This window comes from Puntigrus tetrazona, chromosome 20, assembly GCF_018831695.1.
Source record: "Puntigrus tetrazona isolate hp1 chromosome 20, ASM1883169v1, whole genome shotgun sequence".
Lineage (NCBI taxonomy): Eukaryota > Metazoa > Chordata > Actinopteri > Cypriniformes > Cyprinidae > Puntigrus > Puntigrus tetrazona.
Window position 1 is genome coordinate 7,876,701 of NC_056718.1, and position 16,854 is coordinate 7,893,554.

Sequence of the window (16,854 nt, forward strand, 5' to 3'; positions counted from 1 at the left end):
ACGGACCGGCGCTTGTTTGCAGTCCCCGAGCTTATATTCCCAAGAACATGCTGTCACAAACACATATCATGAATATTCACAAACGGTCAGCTGCATGCTACCAAATGTTTCTCCAGAAGCTGCATATATTTCTTCCTAATGCAGATACTTCCTGCACATAATGTTCCTCACTAATCCAAATATTTGCTCAGTATGAAATAAGCGCTCTGAGGACCGGCCAGAAAAAGCCTTTCTGACCACCTCCCGACTGCAGACAGACAAGAATTGAACGAAAACAAATGATTTCTGATAGGAAAATAGAAATAAAGAATTCTTGAGATAATAATGAGAATATTTAAAGCTACAAACAAAAGTCCTAATCCTAAAAATTTCTTAAAATATAGGACTTTCAGCTACCATTTTGCTGTAGGTTTTGTGGCCAAAAAAATGACTTTTATGTATTTGCAGGTATATATCTGTCTGATCTGACCTACATCGATTCGGCGTATCCCTCCACTGGCAGTATTCTGGAAAACGAACAGCGCTCCAACCTGATGAACAACATTCTGAGAATCATCTCAGACCTGCAGAGATCCGTTGAATACGGTGAGTATCACATAGCGTGTTTATTTTGGCAAATGAACAGAAGTAACGGTGAATTCATTTCTCCCTCTGTCTCAGATATCCCAGTATTGCCGCATGTCCAGAAGTATCTCAACTCTGTTCGGTACATCGAGGAGTTACAGAAGTTTGTGGAGGACGATAATTATAAGTGAGCAGGAGCTGTGTGTTTCTTACACAATACACTACCAGTTTTGTTTTGTTTTTTTAAAGAAGTCTTATGCTCACTGATTTCATTTAATGGAAAATCCAGTAAAAACAGTAATGTTATGAACGATGTGTGAAATTTCTATTTTGGACGCTGTTTCTATTTCCGTGAATCCGTGACTGGAACTGCAACATACAAACTTTGACAATGATCATCTCAGATACTTCTTATGTTATTTATTTAATCCCAAAATTGCCTAATGTGATTTTAAATACCATTTTGTGATTTTAAATAGACATTTATAGCCATATAGTTTATAAACGATATATATATATATATATATATATATACAAATAAACAGAAATAAAACAAATTCTATTAAAATCTAACTCTAAGCTTTTACTTTAAACTATAGGGCGCCCCATTATTATAAGTTAATGTAAGAATCAGCAGCCCAAATCTAAGTTTAAAGTACCAATAAGTGCATGTCCCTGCAGTTTCTAGATGAAATTAACACTAGAGGAAGTAAAACTCAGACACCTTTTATTCCTTTTCACACAAAATTTCCGTTAATAGTTTTTGAAACTGCGCTGAAACGTGCACATAAAAATGGTGTTGCACAAAAAGTGCACAGAGGTACATATTTTATGAGACCACTTTGGAACTACATTATAAAGTTGTAGTTAGGACATGGAGTATTTCATAGCCAATAAATGCAGCCTTGGTGAGAAGTAAATAAAAAATTGTATTATTCCAAACTTCTGACCAGCAGCGAATTTTGTATTTTTAGTGTAAGAGTTATAGTGTGTAACCGATACTCATGTTTGTGTATGTATCAGGTTGTCCCTAAAGATCGAGCCACCAGCTACCAGCACACCTCGCACCACTGCCTCTAGAGAGGACCTCACAGGTGAGAAACGCTTGCGGCCCACACACAGACGCTAACCAGGCCTCATGCCATACATCTCTTCTGAGTTGTTATCCTAACCAGATGCAGCCGTGATGTGACAACATCTCGTCAGACGTTTGGATTGTATTTATGTTGCGTCATGCTGGGGTTGCTCTGGCTGCAGTGAAGTTCCATTGGTTCAGATTTTCCCTCCCCAAAGCTGGAGACCCTCAATGGCACACGTTCTTGGTAGCGATTGGTGTGTTTGCTGTTTTTGTGACACAGGTCCAGACATGTCTGCGTCACCGTTATGTGGCCGTCGTGGTAATGTTGCTGAAGGTGCCCTGCCTAAAGTCCCTCCGACGCCACCTTCACCCCGGAACCTTATCACCTACGGACACAGGAAGTGCCACAGCCTCGGCTACAAGTGCGTTTGATTACTACCCCGTTAATTTGTATACATCACTCACTCCAGTTGATTCTGTCTACTTCAGCAGCTTTAGTCATTATTTGCGTTTATAGACAATAGTTTGAATCGATGAGATTTAGAAGTGAAAACAAGATTTTCAGTGAAAGAAAGACTTCATAAAATAGTTTGCTTACTGAAAATTGGTAGAAACAATTGGCACTGAACATGAACGAGTACAATATGTGAGGTACTTTAAATCAAATAAATATAGAGCTGAGACTAATAATCTGTTTCGTTTTGCTTTTGCTTTTTGTTTTCTTTGCTTTTGCTTTGCTGAAAATTTGTCTTTTGCTAATTTAAGTATGATTGCTTTTTAAAAAGGAAGTTAAAGTACTTTTATTAACATAAATTCAACAAAAATGTCAAAATCGGGATGTTGTTGATCAGACTGGTCAAGGCCTCAGTTGGAATAAGCCAAAATTATGCTTATGCATGATATTTTTGGCGGGTGGCATATATTTTCAGCGTTTTGTCACCTTAGCAGCTCGACTCAATTTTAGTTAATACAGAGAAACACTCTGTAGTATAAAACAGAAAATATCTGAACTTAGCGTTTTTTACAAGCTCCGTATGTTATATTCTTCTGGTTTCTTGCCAGATTTGTAACTGTTGATCAAGTAAACCTTTCAAACACGACTTCATCTCTTTTCTGCGCATGCTGCAGTTTTATCCACAAAACGAACACGGTGGAGTTTAAAAGCGCCACGTTCCCCAACGCCGGATCCAGACACCTGCTGGACGACAGCGTGCTGGAGAGTCACACTCCCACGCGAGGGCAAGCGGAGAGCTCAACACTGTCTAGCGGCATTTCACTGGGTATAACACACAAACACACACAAAACCACTGGATCATGGACCGGTTCGTTCTTCTTCTTTCTTTTTTTCTTTTTTTATCAATATATGACATGGTCCTATGATTCCAGGGAGCAGTGAAGGGTCAGAGCTCAGTGAGGAGATGTCTTGGCCTGCCTTTGAGAGGTGAGTTTCCTAAAACATTCATATTTGCAAACCCGGTCAAGGACAGTTACATACATGACCACATGCTTGAGTGCGTATGGACACAGCATGTCATCATGGAACGTGCTGGAAACTAACGCAACCCTTCCCGCTCCCCAAAACCCCCCCTGAGCAGCATTTTTCACAATCACTTTTCTCTAATGGAGCTTTTTATTAATTGTTTAGTCTGTAATTGATTGCTAATAATGCATTGATGTTCTCAAGTGTGACATAAACCTGCTTTGAGACTCTAGTTTCCCATTAATGAACACCTGGGCTAAAACGAGCTTCAGCATGTGAATGTAAAAGGACCTTTGCACTAGAATGTGTGTTTTTTGGCAGAGAAGAGTGTGTTCTGTGACCCTCGGCTGCCTGTGCTTCCCTCTGACCGCAAATGATCATCATATTCCCTCATTAGTGCTCTACCTCTATTGTAGCTAATGAGATATATTTCCTGTAACAGGAACAGAGTATGAGAGTCATTTGTGACAGCCGCTGCCTATCACGCTGCATCAGGTGTACACAGACACATCAGTGTACACTAAATGCATGTCAGAGCCCCTTTCTGTCTCCTTCTGTGTTCTAGAAAAGGTAGTCTGTTTTATATATGAAAAAGAATTTATTAAAAAATGGTATAATCTTTGCATAGCCTTCGAAGTGACATGATCCTGCATAAAATACTGTAATACACCTTTGGTGCTCAAGTCAAATTAGAGATCTTAAAACAAAAATCTCACACATTTTCTGAAATTCATTTCACTTTTTTAAATTTATTTTTTAACCATTTGTAACTAACAGGATATTATACAGTCTGATATTATACAGTAAGCTGACTATTCATTTAACTTTTCATGAAAAATTTATTTAAATATATATGACTTAATATATATATATATACTTTTCATGCTATAAATTGCTGGTTTATTTAAATTATATATTATAAATATATATATATATATATATATATATATATATATATATATATATATATATATATATATAGTTATATATATATATATATATATATATATATATATATATAGTTATATAATATAAATATATTGATACTATACTGAACATTGGACTCCCTGCTTTATTGGTATTAACATATTAAAAAAACTATATCAGCTGACAGTGTGGCAAGCATTTGTTTAGACATGTAAGCCATGTAAGTCTTTAGACCACAGAAGGAGACTAAGAAAAGTCCAGGCTGCAGAGCTGCACGGCCTGTACTGTGTGTTATGTGTGAGGGCTGTGACTGACCACTGCCCCGCTATGACTGACACTCTACAGGACTCGATTCTACCACTCTCTGGGCCCCGTCAGCAGAGTGGGCCGCATTTCCTGCAGAGGAGCGCTCAGGTCCAGCAGGTAACTCATCAACCCCCCCCCCAAACGGGTCTCTCTCTGTCTGGGGAGCTTTCGCCGTCGCAGTGTGCAGTGTGTGTTTTCTCTTGCTGTTAAATCAGGTGGTGGGCTTTCCTGAATCACGTGCGTGATGTTGACTCGTGGCTTGTTTCTACTAATCAAAACCCTCAAAAGCCACCGAAGCATCTCTTCTGATTGCTCCTGCTTTCTGTTTTCCAAACACACACACCAACAGCTCCTCTCACCGCGACGCTTGCTGCAGTCCTGTAAAGAAATGCATTGTGGGAAAATGAATTGTTCCTCTTTTGAAATGAGCGTTCGAACAACATATGTTGATTTTATTCTGTACGACACAGCCAGCTGGCGACCTCCAGTGCTGAAAGCACCATCTCTGTGAATGACCCTTCAGCTGTGGTCACATTTAGTGTTGCATTAGGCAATTTTGTGTTAGGGGGCGAAAGGTTTTCTACGTGGATCTTGTATCGGGTTTAATTAGTTGAGCAACAGCTGTGCTTCTTACAAAGTTGGCTAAAGTGTGCACAACTATAAACAACAAAGATTCAACTTTCTGATATGAAACTAGGATTGTGCAAAAGTATTGGAATATCCAAAAAATAAATAAACCACGCCCTCAGCCAATGCCCCAGTAATTGTAGATGAGTTTGTTTCATCACTAGAGACATTTAGCATTGCATCATGCTCTCCAATGGATCCTCTGCAGTAAATGGGTGCCGTCAGAATGAGAGTCCAAACAGCTGATAAAAAAACACAATAATCCACAAGAAATGACTCCAGTTCATCAGTTAATGTATTGTGGAAAGCTGTGTGTTTGTAATATTGACAGACAATTTGGATTTAGTTGTAGTTTTTAGACTGAAATACCATTTAGTTGTATTTTAGTCATTTGAATTGTTTGAATTTTAGTCAACTAAATCTGCAGTAGTTCCAGTGTAAAGCATTTATGAAACATTTCTCAAAAAAAGTATGTATATAACCTGTAGAAAACATTTATAAAACTATGTTAAACTATTAAAATGGGAATATGAATAATCTTATGGTTTGAATATTTGAACAATGTTTGAGCCAAGAACGTGGTCTTCTTTTTAATGAAATACCAATGGTTATATTATACCAATGTTTACAGTTTATATTTAGCCCTATTCGGTTTGTGATTCAGTCAAGAGCAGTGAGTGGTTGTTCTCTCTTTTGTTGTTTGAATAATATTAAAAGCACAGACAAGAGCAATGCAATTAAACTAGCGTCCCTTTACAACTGAATGCACAAATGTAATAAAAGGATCAGTATGCATCCAATATACTGTTTAAAGGTAGGATTGACAATGAGTGAATAAACTATGTATTGCACTCCAAATTTAAAATATTGTTACCCTGCCTACTCAGACTTGACGCACACATAGGTTGCCAGATTCCCACTCAGCCGCCTTTCATTTGCCAGCTTCCATGATTGAAATGAAATACACTCTGTTTTCCACCAACGGCAACCCGGGATTTCACAACACGATTGGGTAAACTGTCACAAACCAAAACAGAAGCTGACATTCCGGGCCTGAATGGGTTTTGGGCGGTGAAAAAATGGTCGACAAAAATTACGGCAGAAATTATTTGTCATCAAATGTAACACATTTTACTATTTTTATTTAGATATTAGACACACAGCTTATTGAGTACATTTCTTTTCTTTATCTTTTTTTAGCCATTTGGACTGTTATTCTGTTGGCACCCATTCACTGTAAGTGTGATGCAATGCTAAATTTCTCCAAACCATCTTGGATGGCCTCAACATTAGTACATTTTAAAACCTTTTTAGTTTTTGCTCATCAAACAAGAATATCATGTAGAACAGGCTTGATTTTATCCATCAGTTGTAGTAAAGGCAGGTATGAATGCGATGGGCTGAGGTGCATCGCAGACTTGCGTTGCCAGTTCCAAACTTTTTATTACAATATCAATAAATGCACGCACAGATGGGTCCATCAGACAAAGCTCTTAGACGCTTTTATGTTAGATGTGTGAAATTGTTGTTGGTTTGGTTTTGGGGGTTTTTTAAAAAAAACAAAACAAAACAATTTCACACATCTAACATAAAAAAGCCTGAAAGGTGCCCCGAATGAATGGTTAAAAAACTGAACAGTGCAGCCCTACAGTATGATAACTGCCAGATGTTCAACAAATAAATAGCTATAACCTCAGACGCAGACCTGCAGATAATGTAAATAATAAAGGGAACATTGCTCACAGCAGAAAATTTGAAGTCTGGCGTTAATTGTCTTGAAATGTATTGTTGAATATGATGAATTTGTTACACAAGCAGTGCTCTGATGGCCCCGTCGGTGCTTTAAAAAGGGTGAATTAAATTTTAAGACTCAACCTCTCAGACAGAGGTTTAGCATGCTGAGAGTACTGCACGTCAAAGCACAGCACGCTAAAACCCTCGCACAGAGCAATTCTGCGGAGCTAAATTTATCCATTTTAAAACATTGGTACCGGTATTTTTAAAAAAATAAATAAATAGAAAGAGCTTGTTCAGTAATGAAGCGCATATGTTGCTTACGGTTAACAGATGACCACCCACTTTTGCATATCAACAATTAAAATTTTTCAGTATTGTTATGTAGTTCACATCTGGCTGAATTACCCAATCATAACAGAGGTCCTCTGCATAGGGAAGTCTTAAAGGTGCAGTAGCCAAAACAGGGACTATGCTATATAAGAGAAAATGTTCAAAAACCATCACTAAGTGGACTTTAAAGTGCCACAGAAGTGTGTTTGTGAGAAATATACAGTAGTGTCAAGGCTTGACGTTTGACGGGAGTTTTTTTGTTTTGTTTTGTTTCGTTTTTTTTGTATATGGAAAAACTGTAAATGAAAATAAACCAAAGCCAATTCAGTGACACTGAACGACGAGACAGTGAAATAATCTTAAAGAATGTAATGCTGTTCTTTTATATGTGGATTTAGAAATAAATAATAGAGGAATGTTTTGTGGCTCTGAAATGTCTTTAGACAACATTTGTAGGCGACGGAGTCGCTTTGTTTCTGTACTTGTGAAAAGAGAATGCTTTTGGCAGTATTCAGTAGCATAGAAAAAATAAAACAAAAAGGATAATACATGTAGCAGAAGTAAACATTCCTTATTTCGTATCTGTCACTTTCCCCACTTGTGCAAAAAAAAAATTGATATTCAAAGAGAATCTAAACTACTTGCAGGTTAATGAGTTCATAAATCAATCAGTTTTTGATGAATCCGCTGATCCAGTTCACTATCTAATTTTTTTATTTTTTCATATTGTTGATTTTTGAAAGCCATGAGGTTAAGTAAATAATGCCAGAATTAATTTTTGGGTGAACTTATCTCCTTACGATGGATATTAGTCAATATCACCTATTCACAGTTCACTCATTTGCTTTCTTTTTCTCACTTGCTTCACTGCTGGGGTGTGGTTTTTAAAATATATTCACTTGATCCATAAGTTTCTGTGTGTCTTTTGTTAAAAAGTGTAGCATGTCCCCGTGTGTTAAGCCTCTGTGTGTGTGTGTGTGTGTGTGTGTGTGTGTGTGTGTGTGTGTGTGTGTGTGTCGTGTGTGTGAGTGTGTGGCGTGTGTGCATCTGTATCCAGGGTGTAGCTCTGCAGAGTCGGAGGAGCATCTGTTCAGGGGTCTTCAGGGGTCTTACGCAGGAAAACAGTCCTCAAGGAGGGCAAGAAACCCACGGTGAGTATTCAAACTAATGTGGAATCAACATAAAGATTATGTTGCGATTAATCACATCCAAAAGAGATGTTTCTGTTTATATATTATATGAGTGTGTATGGTGTATATTTATTATGTATATATTAATACAAACACGTACATGTATATATTTAAGATATATATATATGTTTTTGCATTAAATATATTTTTATATATATAATACAAAATAATAATAGTAATAAATAGTTTCAAAACGTATACTGAATGTGTGTGTATTTACAGTACATACAGTACATAATAATACATATAAACACATATATATATATTTTCAAATGTAATTTATTTCTGTAATGCAAAGCTGAATTTTCAGCATCACGTCTCCAGTCCTCAGCGTCACGTGATCCTTCAGAAGTCATGCTAATATGCTCATTTGCTGCACAACAAACATTTCTCATGTTGTAGACTGCTTGATATTTTGGCAAAGTCGTGATACTTTTTTGGACGTTTCAAATGAATAATTTTTTTGTAACATTCTAAGATGTCTTTACTTTCGCACTAAGTAAAAGTATCCATTTCTTCTTAAGTTTACGTTCTAGAGTGTATCGTTTAACTTTTTTTTACATAAAAATTTTGTTCTGTGGGGTCACTACTTGACGTCCAGTGTAAAATCAAAAGCAGTCGTTACATCTCTTCCCCTCTGCCCTCTCGTCATAATCTGCGCTTTCATCTTTTGCTCTAAGGTCTCTCTTAACTGTCAGTCATTTGTCCATTAGCCCCATCAAACCCCGCAGTCTCCTCAGAGAGGGATGTGTAAAGGGAGCCAAGGCAGTAAAAGATACTGCGTAGAAGTCCAGTAATGGGAGCTGAGAGGCCTTTTAAAAGCCACATCTCCTGCACATACTTGATCTGCTACTAAATCTGCCTATCTCTGTCTTCCTAGACCTTTTACTCAAACACGCACGCGCCGGATCACTACACGTTTGGCTCATAAGCATATAATTAAGCGAGCGTATCATTCGGTCAATTTTGATCGATACGTTGAGATTTCGTCTTGGCTTCCTGTTTTATTTTATGCTTGCTCAGGAAATGTGCCTCGCACACAAGCCTGATATATCATGCTCAGCTGACATTGTGGAGATTTTGTACTTATGAAAGTTTTATGAAAATAAAACGCACTTTGCAGGCTTCCTATGAAGTGGCGTTCGTGGTAGTCGTCTGAAATTAAAAATGCAACCGTTGCACATTTAAGGCAGCGTATCTTTAATTATCGCATGTCTGATTTAACCAAGCTGAGAGGCTGATGATTGTTTACGGTCAGTATATTTGCTGAGAAAACCTCTGTGATGTGGTTATGTACACTTCATGTTTCGTCTCTCTTGGTTTTTCCTGTGTTGTCTGTAGGTGGCAGCGTGGACTAAGTATTGGGTGGCTCTTTGTGGTACTCAGCTTTACTATTATACTGCCAAGTCCCTCAAGGCCACAGAGAGGAAGCATGTGAGTCTCCGCACTATTACAGATACCTTTTTTATCTTTTTTTTTTACTGGTTTGCTTTAGAAACAATAGTGCACTTTCGACTGCATGACGTTTCGTATTAAATATCGTTTAATACTTCATTGCATTACAAATCTATCACTTTCACTATCGCTTTTTTTTTTTTTTTTTTTTTTTTTAAAGTCAAAGATTTCCTTGAGTATAAGTACTACAGATGTTCTTGTGTAAGGTAAAACAAACTACTTTTGTTTATGAAATGCAGTGCAGGAAAAAGTATGTCATTACTCTTTAGAGTTTAGTAGTTTAGTTTTAGAAATTTAGAAGTAAAGTTTTAAATTTAAGTCAAGTACCAATGCTTGTACGGTTCACCTTTGCTAACACACAGCAGTCTCGTAAATCATACTGTTGCTCATTCTGGCGAAAAGAAAGACAACATTTAAGAAGCTTAAAAAATAGGCCTATTTAGAACTATTAAGATGTATATTTTTATGACTAAGAAATTATTATTTTATAATTTGTCTAAAGCGTTTTTATTTTTTAATGTTTTTGAAATGCATTTATTTAATCAAAAATGAAAGTAAATGAATCTTTAAAATCACAATAAAAACTGTAATATTGTGAATTATTATTACATTTTAAAATAACTTTTTTAATTTTGAATATACTTTAAAATATTGTTTATTCCTATGATGCAAATCTGTATTTTCAGCTTCATTACTCCAGTCTTCAGTGTCATATGATCTTTCAGAAATCATCCTAATATGCGTATTTTGATTAATTATTATTAAAAACGGGTGCTGCTTCATTTTTTTTTTTTTGGAACTGAAACATTTTTTCACACTTGATCGATTTAATATGTCCCTGCTAAATAAAGTAAATTTTATGTACAAAACGTATGTATAAAACAAAACCTACACACAGATTCTTCTGAGATTTAATAAAATGTAAAAAAAAAATCTTGCCAATAACATAGGTCTTTTCGTAGTCCCACATTGGACTAATAAATTCCCGAGTGCCCTTGTTCCCACATGATGTAGTGAGATTCGAGCTGGCTGATTTTTAAGAGTACAGTGAGCCTTATACAGTCCACGGGTGGTCATCACATAATCACTTCAGGATGACACTGATGCAGGACAGTGCTCGAAGTAACACCGAGAGTCAGTGACGCTGAATGGACTCAGTCACACAGAAATGTAGAGAAGGGAGGAAGAGTTGCTGGAGCCAGGGAGGATGCTAACCGCAGCATGCCGGATGGCTGATTAATCAGACTTCAGCGCCGAATGAGGGCAGCTGTTTGCAGTCATTGGATGATGAGATGGATGACATCATCAGCGATCACACATTATCAGTGTTAATGAGACGCACGTGACGCTATCCAACACACGTTCGCTAACAGATGTTTATACACACACAGCTACTTGTTTAAGCTGACACTTGTGATACACGCGTGTTCAGGATTTAAGCCAAGCCGTATGCGTATACATTTTCAATAAAACAGCTCCCAATTCAAATAAATAAAAAACAATAACGACAGTAGGAAGTAGTAACAATAATCGCTTTTCAACATAGGTTTATTTCTCTGAACATTGCAGTGCCATTTGATATAATTAGTAATTAGAAGCATTTAATATTTTGATCCTGATTTTTCAGTGATTTTCCGTATAAAACTAATAAATATAATTTCAAATAAATACATTTCAGTAAGACTTTATAATAAATTGTACTATTATTTTATTGGAAGCCTTTTAATTATAATGAATGAATAAAATACTTATTTTATACAAATTGATATTTGTAATTAAATTGTTTATTAAAATGTAATGGTTTTATAGTATGTTTACTATAATACACAATATTATTTTTAATGTTTTTGACTGTAATTTTAATAATAATAGTTAATTATTATTAATAATTTAATAGTATTTCAAGGTAAGTGAATGTCTATACAAATGCCAATATAATTTGTAATTAAAATGTTTAATATGTTAACTGCAGTATTCAGTTATTAATATAAATAATAATAACAGTATTAAAAATTAATTAAATTAATGCAATGTCGTTGATACTATTTTTATATAAAAAAAAAATTATATTGCATTAAAAAAAAATGTAAAAGCATACTAATATTTTGACTATTCTTCACAGTTCAAGTCTACCGCCAGCAAAAGTGTTTCTGTTTTGGGTTTGATGGCCATGATGGCAGACGACCCGGAGCATCCCGACGTCTTCCTGCTGACAGACTCTGAGCACGGTGAGACAGCCAATCACACGGTTTAATCAAAGAGACGTGATAAAGCCTGTTTCAAAGAATTAGTACTTGATAATATGCAATTTTTCTGAAATGCTTCTTTTCTTGTGTGTGTCCCATCAGGAAACTCGTATAAGTTCCAGGCAGGGAACAGAATGAATGCTCTCCTATGGTTCAAACACTTGAGTGCAGCTTGTCAAAGCAACAGGCAACAGGTGTGTGTGTGCACGTGTGCGTGTGTGTGTGCTGATTTATTCAGCTCAGAGCATTTTTATCTCAGTGTTCTTTGTAGAGTAAATGCAGCATATAAACCATTCATTGCCCTTCAGTGTGCACTTAATGTTCAGAGCGTTTCCAGGCGAAGGCTGCATTTTTTTGAACTAAATTGTAGATGTTAATTGCTCCTCGGGAGATGCCATTGTGTTGAAATCCTTTGGGTTCAATAAATGTAGGAACATTTTGCTGTAACCTTCTGTTTTGAAGCAGCAAATCGCTGACTGTTTCAGTAGGATCTATTAAATTAAAAGCATTTCTCATAATGGCGTTTTAAAGTGCATGGGTCAGACTGACCTTCCATCAGCAGGTGTTTGGGTCTTTATTAAAATGAGCAATGACACTGCCCTCTAGTGCTTGATCATTACTAGACACTCCCTTCAAGTGCAGTTTGAAATGAGCTATTCATTGTTTACCAGAGTTTAAACACAGTCAGGCTACTTTATAAAAAGATGTTAACTCTACTTTTTAAATATGGGCCTATATTTATCAGATCATCGTGATATAAGGTCTAAATTCAATCATTCATGCGTGTGTGTGTGTGTGTGTATATATATATATATATATGTGTATATATATAATTATTATAATAATATTATTATTATTATTATATACATATATATTTGTATATGTATATAGTATATATTTTTAAAATATTTACATGTCTGCATTTTTATTCATACAATTATAAATATTTACTATGTAAACAATATTTTCTAAAATGTATATGTGTATATAATATGTTTGTGTGTGTGTGTGTTTTTATTTTATTTTATTATTTTATTTTAACCCTAAACATAAATTGACACCAAATACAAACAATGCTACATAAATTATAACCTAAAATATTCAAAATAAATATCATGAAAAGATTATAAATGATATTGTGTGAAATATTATTGCAAAATAACTGTTTCCTGTTTTAAAATGTAATTAATTGATGTGAAGCAGAACTAAATTTTCAGCATCATTCAAATATGCTGATTTGCAAGACACATTATTTTTATTGAATGTTGAAGTTATGCTGTTTAATAGTTTTGTGGAAACAGTAATACAGGATATTTTAATGAAGAGAAAGCTTTTTTTTTTTTTTTTTGAGTCTTTCATGTGTACATTTTATACAATTCCAGACACACTCGAGCGCCTTACCATTAATCATGTCATTAATTATAATATATTTCAAACCTTGGATAGACTTGGATAGTTCCTCGTGGAACTTTATCTACAAACTTTCTCCCTAGTATTCCCCATCTCACCTCGAATCGAATAGGCTGGTACATATCAGTACAAGATCTTGTGAAATCACACGTGTCACTTTCAGATTTTCTCATTGTCGCTTTCTCTTTTTCCATTTCAGGTCCCAGCGAATTTAATGTCCTTCGAATGAGTGTGACCAGGGCGAATCAAACACACGGAGAGCTCACGAGCCGCTGGAGGACAGGAGAGCGGAGGAATATGAAGACCGCCGGGGAAGGAGGAGAGGCCAGTGACGAATAAAAGAGCGAATGACTCATGTTTTGTGTGCGTTGGAGCTTTTCCACTGCCATCACCCAGCCTGAACCCCACAGCAAACTCCTCGAGCACCACTGCCTTAACAAGCAGAGCGTGAGTGTGTGTGTGTGTGTGTGTGTGTGTGTGTGTGTGGAAGAGACGGCGACGCCCCCAGCTTTTACATTTTATTTACACTTCCTGCATCTTCCATGCGATTCCCAGCAAACGAGGAACTTGTATTCTTCTCGAAGGACTCTTCATGGACCTCCGGAGTTTGTTTACGCCTCCTTTACCTCGTTTGTTTGTTGTACATCTAATCAGCGCTCCTTTTTCTTTGACCAAACACACACACAGGAAACTCTGCACGAGACGTTGATCGCGTCTTCACACACTTGAGTTAGGCCAACGCGAGCAAGATTTCCCAAAAACGGGTTCACCTGCAGCAAATGGAAGTCCCTCGTTTATTAAAACGCAACCAGAAAGGGCTCCGATCCTCCACGAATTCCAGACGAAGAGACACACTGAATGTTTCCGTTCAGCTTCTGCGCTCTTTTATGAATTCTCCGACCTTCTTTTTACCTCACATCAACACAAACACTCACACACACACACACAAACGTGTTTGTTTTGCTTGAAAGCACCTGAGATGTTCGAGAGCAGGGTGTGAAGGAAGAACAGATTAATAATGGAGGAGCTCATCAAGCAGGAACAACAAGATGTTTGAAGCCGCTCCTTTATGGTAAGACTCGTACAGCTTCAAAACATCTGCAATAAGCACACCGGTTCAGTCAAACGCTTTTTGAGTCGTCTGTGAGGACACATCTACATAAACACACTCGTCAAGCTGTGAATATTAGTGGGCGCAGACGTCCGTTGGTTTACATCCTCAAACTTATATTTAGTCCCAATATAATTCGTTTTTTTCCTCCGGTGGGAAACGGAGCAGGAGATAAGGCCCACTGCTATTTTTTTTTTATGTCTTTTGCTTTAATGTGGTTTTATTTTATTATTTTATTTCAGTATTACTGGGATAGTTGCACATGTCTAGACTATTTTAATTGTCTGTTACATTAACACGTTGCGTATGTTTTTGTCATTTTCGTTGTGAAAGCCACCTCGACTTGGCTTTCTTCTCGTTGAGTCGTAAAGCTTCTTGTTTGCTCATTTAGAGAACGGCTTCTGTTGGGAGCAAGAGATGATTTCGGTTAAGCTTAAGACCAACGATTAGCGTTCTGAGGCGTAACGGAGCCTTATCCAGGATGTCTCGAGACGTTCGATTAGATGGGTCCGTCTTTATCTTTCCATTTCACTAGATTCCTCCTGTTCTTCTGTATTTCACGGACCAGTGTTTCTTCAGGCTCGGCTCTACTGTTTCCAGTCGTGTGGAACATCGCGGGTAATAAAGGACATGAATCCGACTTAGCTTGTATGATTATTGCAAGAAGACGGCGGCTCTGTCTGACTGACAATAATAAACCAAATTGACATGAATAAACGGTAATGGAGGAGCTGGCAACCATTTTATACTCGGCCTGACTTCAATAACAAGTCATCGCCATTTCCTTTGTGGTGTTTTTGTGTGGGATTAGAGCGGAGATGATGAGGTAGAGGACGGGAAACTGGCTATATCGCACCGCTCGTCGTCTTTAAACCATATTTTTGTAGATATCTTTATCCTGAAAGGGAGGATTTTATATGAAACGGGCAATATTTGAGAAACGCTGGTTGGGACAGGTCGGCTGATAGTTTTTGTTTACACGCGTTTGTATTGTTCTGAGCCTTTAATATCAGGTATTAGCACTTTGGGTTGTAATAAAGCTATCGGAAGCTCTGCCGCATAAAAGACGAGGCGGGAAAAAAGCTATGGGAGTCAATCAGCAAAATGAGACACAAGTGTTTACATGATAAATGAACGTGAATGTTATTTTGGTTCAAGCTGTGGAAGTCCCTGGATTGTCATGGGTTTTTTTTTTTTTTTTTTTTTGAGCTGTTGTGAAAGCGCCGACGGAGAAGTTTCAGAAGATCTGGACCGACCACAGGAGCTCGGCACCAAGAATTAAAGGAGAAAGGTGTTGACGTGGGAATTCTTCTTCATAAACGTTAGGGGAACATCACGCCAGGAACGAGTTATGCATCTGGACGAGTCTCCAGGCTTTTTTTCAAGCAGGGACTTGGACCAAAGTAAATTATGATACTGTTGGTCCTGTTTCTGGGTTTATTTCTCTAAAATGTTCAGTATAGTACGAGCAAGAAACCGTATGGTTAATAAACGGAAGAACGGTGGGAAACGTGATTAAAGCTGCCTCTGTTATCTAATACGTTTTTGGACCTTTTCTGGATTGTTTTCGTTCCGGTTGTTCATTATTTCACACGACATCTCTTTCTCTCTCTCTCTTTTTGCGAACAATAATGAAATGGTTTTAATGAAATTGTCCGTGACGTTTATTTCATGGATGTTTTTCCCACCAACTACAGTAAATGTTATTTGTGTTGTTGCTGGTTTGTCTTTTTTCCTTTACAGTTAATGTTACGTTCAGTGAGGTTCTCTGTATCTCTGACGTACTCTGTACTATTCGTTTCACTGGTTTTCTATGTACAATGCATACGGTATCATACACGCAGATGGACTTCTCATCCTCTCTGCCGCTTTTTCTTTGGCTGGTTTTATGTGGTGGTGTATTACAACGGACTGATACAGATTTGTAGCGAGTTGTTTAAGAAATGAATTTGCTTGTGTGTGTGTGTGTGTGTGTGTGTGTGTGTGTGAGTGTGAGTGTGTGTGTGTGTCTCACTCTGTGCCATCCTGTATCACCTGCTCCCTCCCACCTTATGACCTCCCTGTCTGACCCCACGCCGGCTGGGACACGTGACCCAGGGCAGCACTATGACCTTTGACCTGAGAGATGTGCTTCTGGGTTCCAGACAGGACAGAACTAATAAACACTTTTGGTTGTATGTTTTTTAATCCCATGGTCCCCGTGTCTTCTTTTGGCTTTTTGCAGAACGCTTCTTTAAACAGAGTTTTTGAATGTAATTTTTAATCATGTGACCATATTAGTACTATGTATTGTTGCATGCAGTATTAGCAGTGTATACAGTACAAGCAATATACCATTTGTTTCTGAACTCTAGTCTAGTCTCTACTGTTAAATCAGTGATATTTTATACAT

At 37.1% G+C, this 16,854-nt stretch overlaps 1 protein-coding gene across 1 annotated transcript in view; it reads left to right on the forward strand.

The window, feature by feature from the left end:
- ralgps2 (Ral GEF with PH domain and SH3 binding motif 2) overlaps window positions 1-16,649 on the forward strand; it is an 89,456-nt gene extending 72,807 nt beyond the window's left edge. The window contains 13 exon segments of the mRNA XM_043219130.1: window positions 448-585; window positions 661-751; window positions 1,588-1,658; window positions 1,923-2,064; window positions 2,771-2,922; window positions 3,030-3,084; window positions 4,396-4,473; window positions 8,115-8,146; window positions 8,149-8,201; window positions 9,582-9,674; window positions 11,818-11,923; window positions 12,044-12,135; window positions 13,551-16,649. Coding sequence (XP_043075065.1) covers window positions 448-585; window positions 661-751; window positions 1,588-1,658; window positions 1,923-2,064; window positions 2,771-2,922; window positions 3,030-3,084; window positions 4,396-4,473; window positions 8,115-8,146; window positions 8,149-8,201; window positions 9,582-9,674; window positions 11,818-11,923; window positions 12,044-12,135; window positions 13,551-13,580 — 1,133 coding nt within the window. The 3' untranslated portion in view covers window positions 13,581-16,649.
- The last annotated feature ends 205 nt before the right edge of the window (window positions 16,650-16,854 follow it).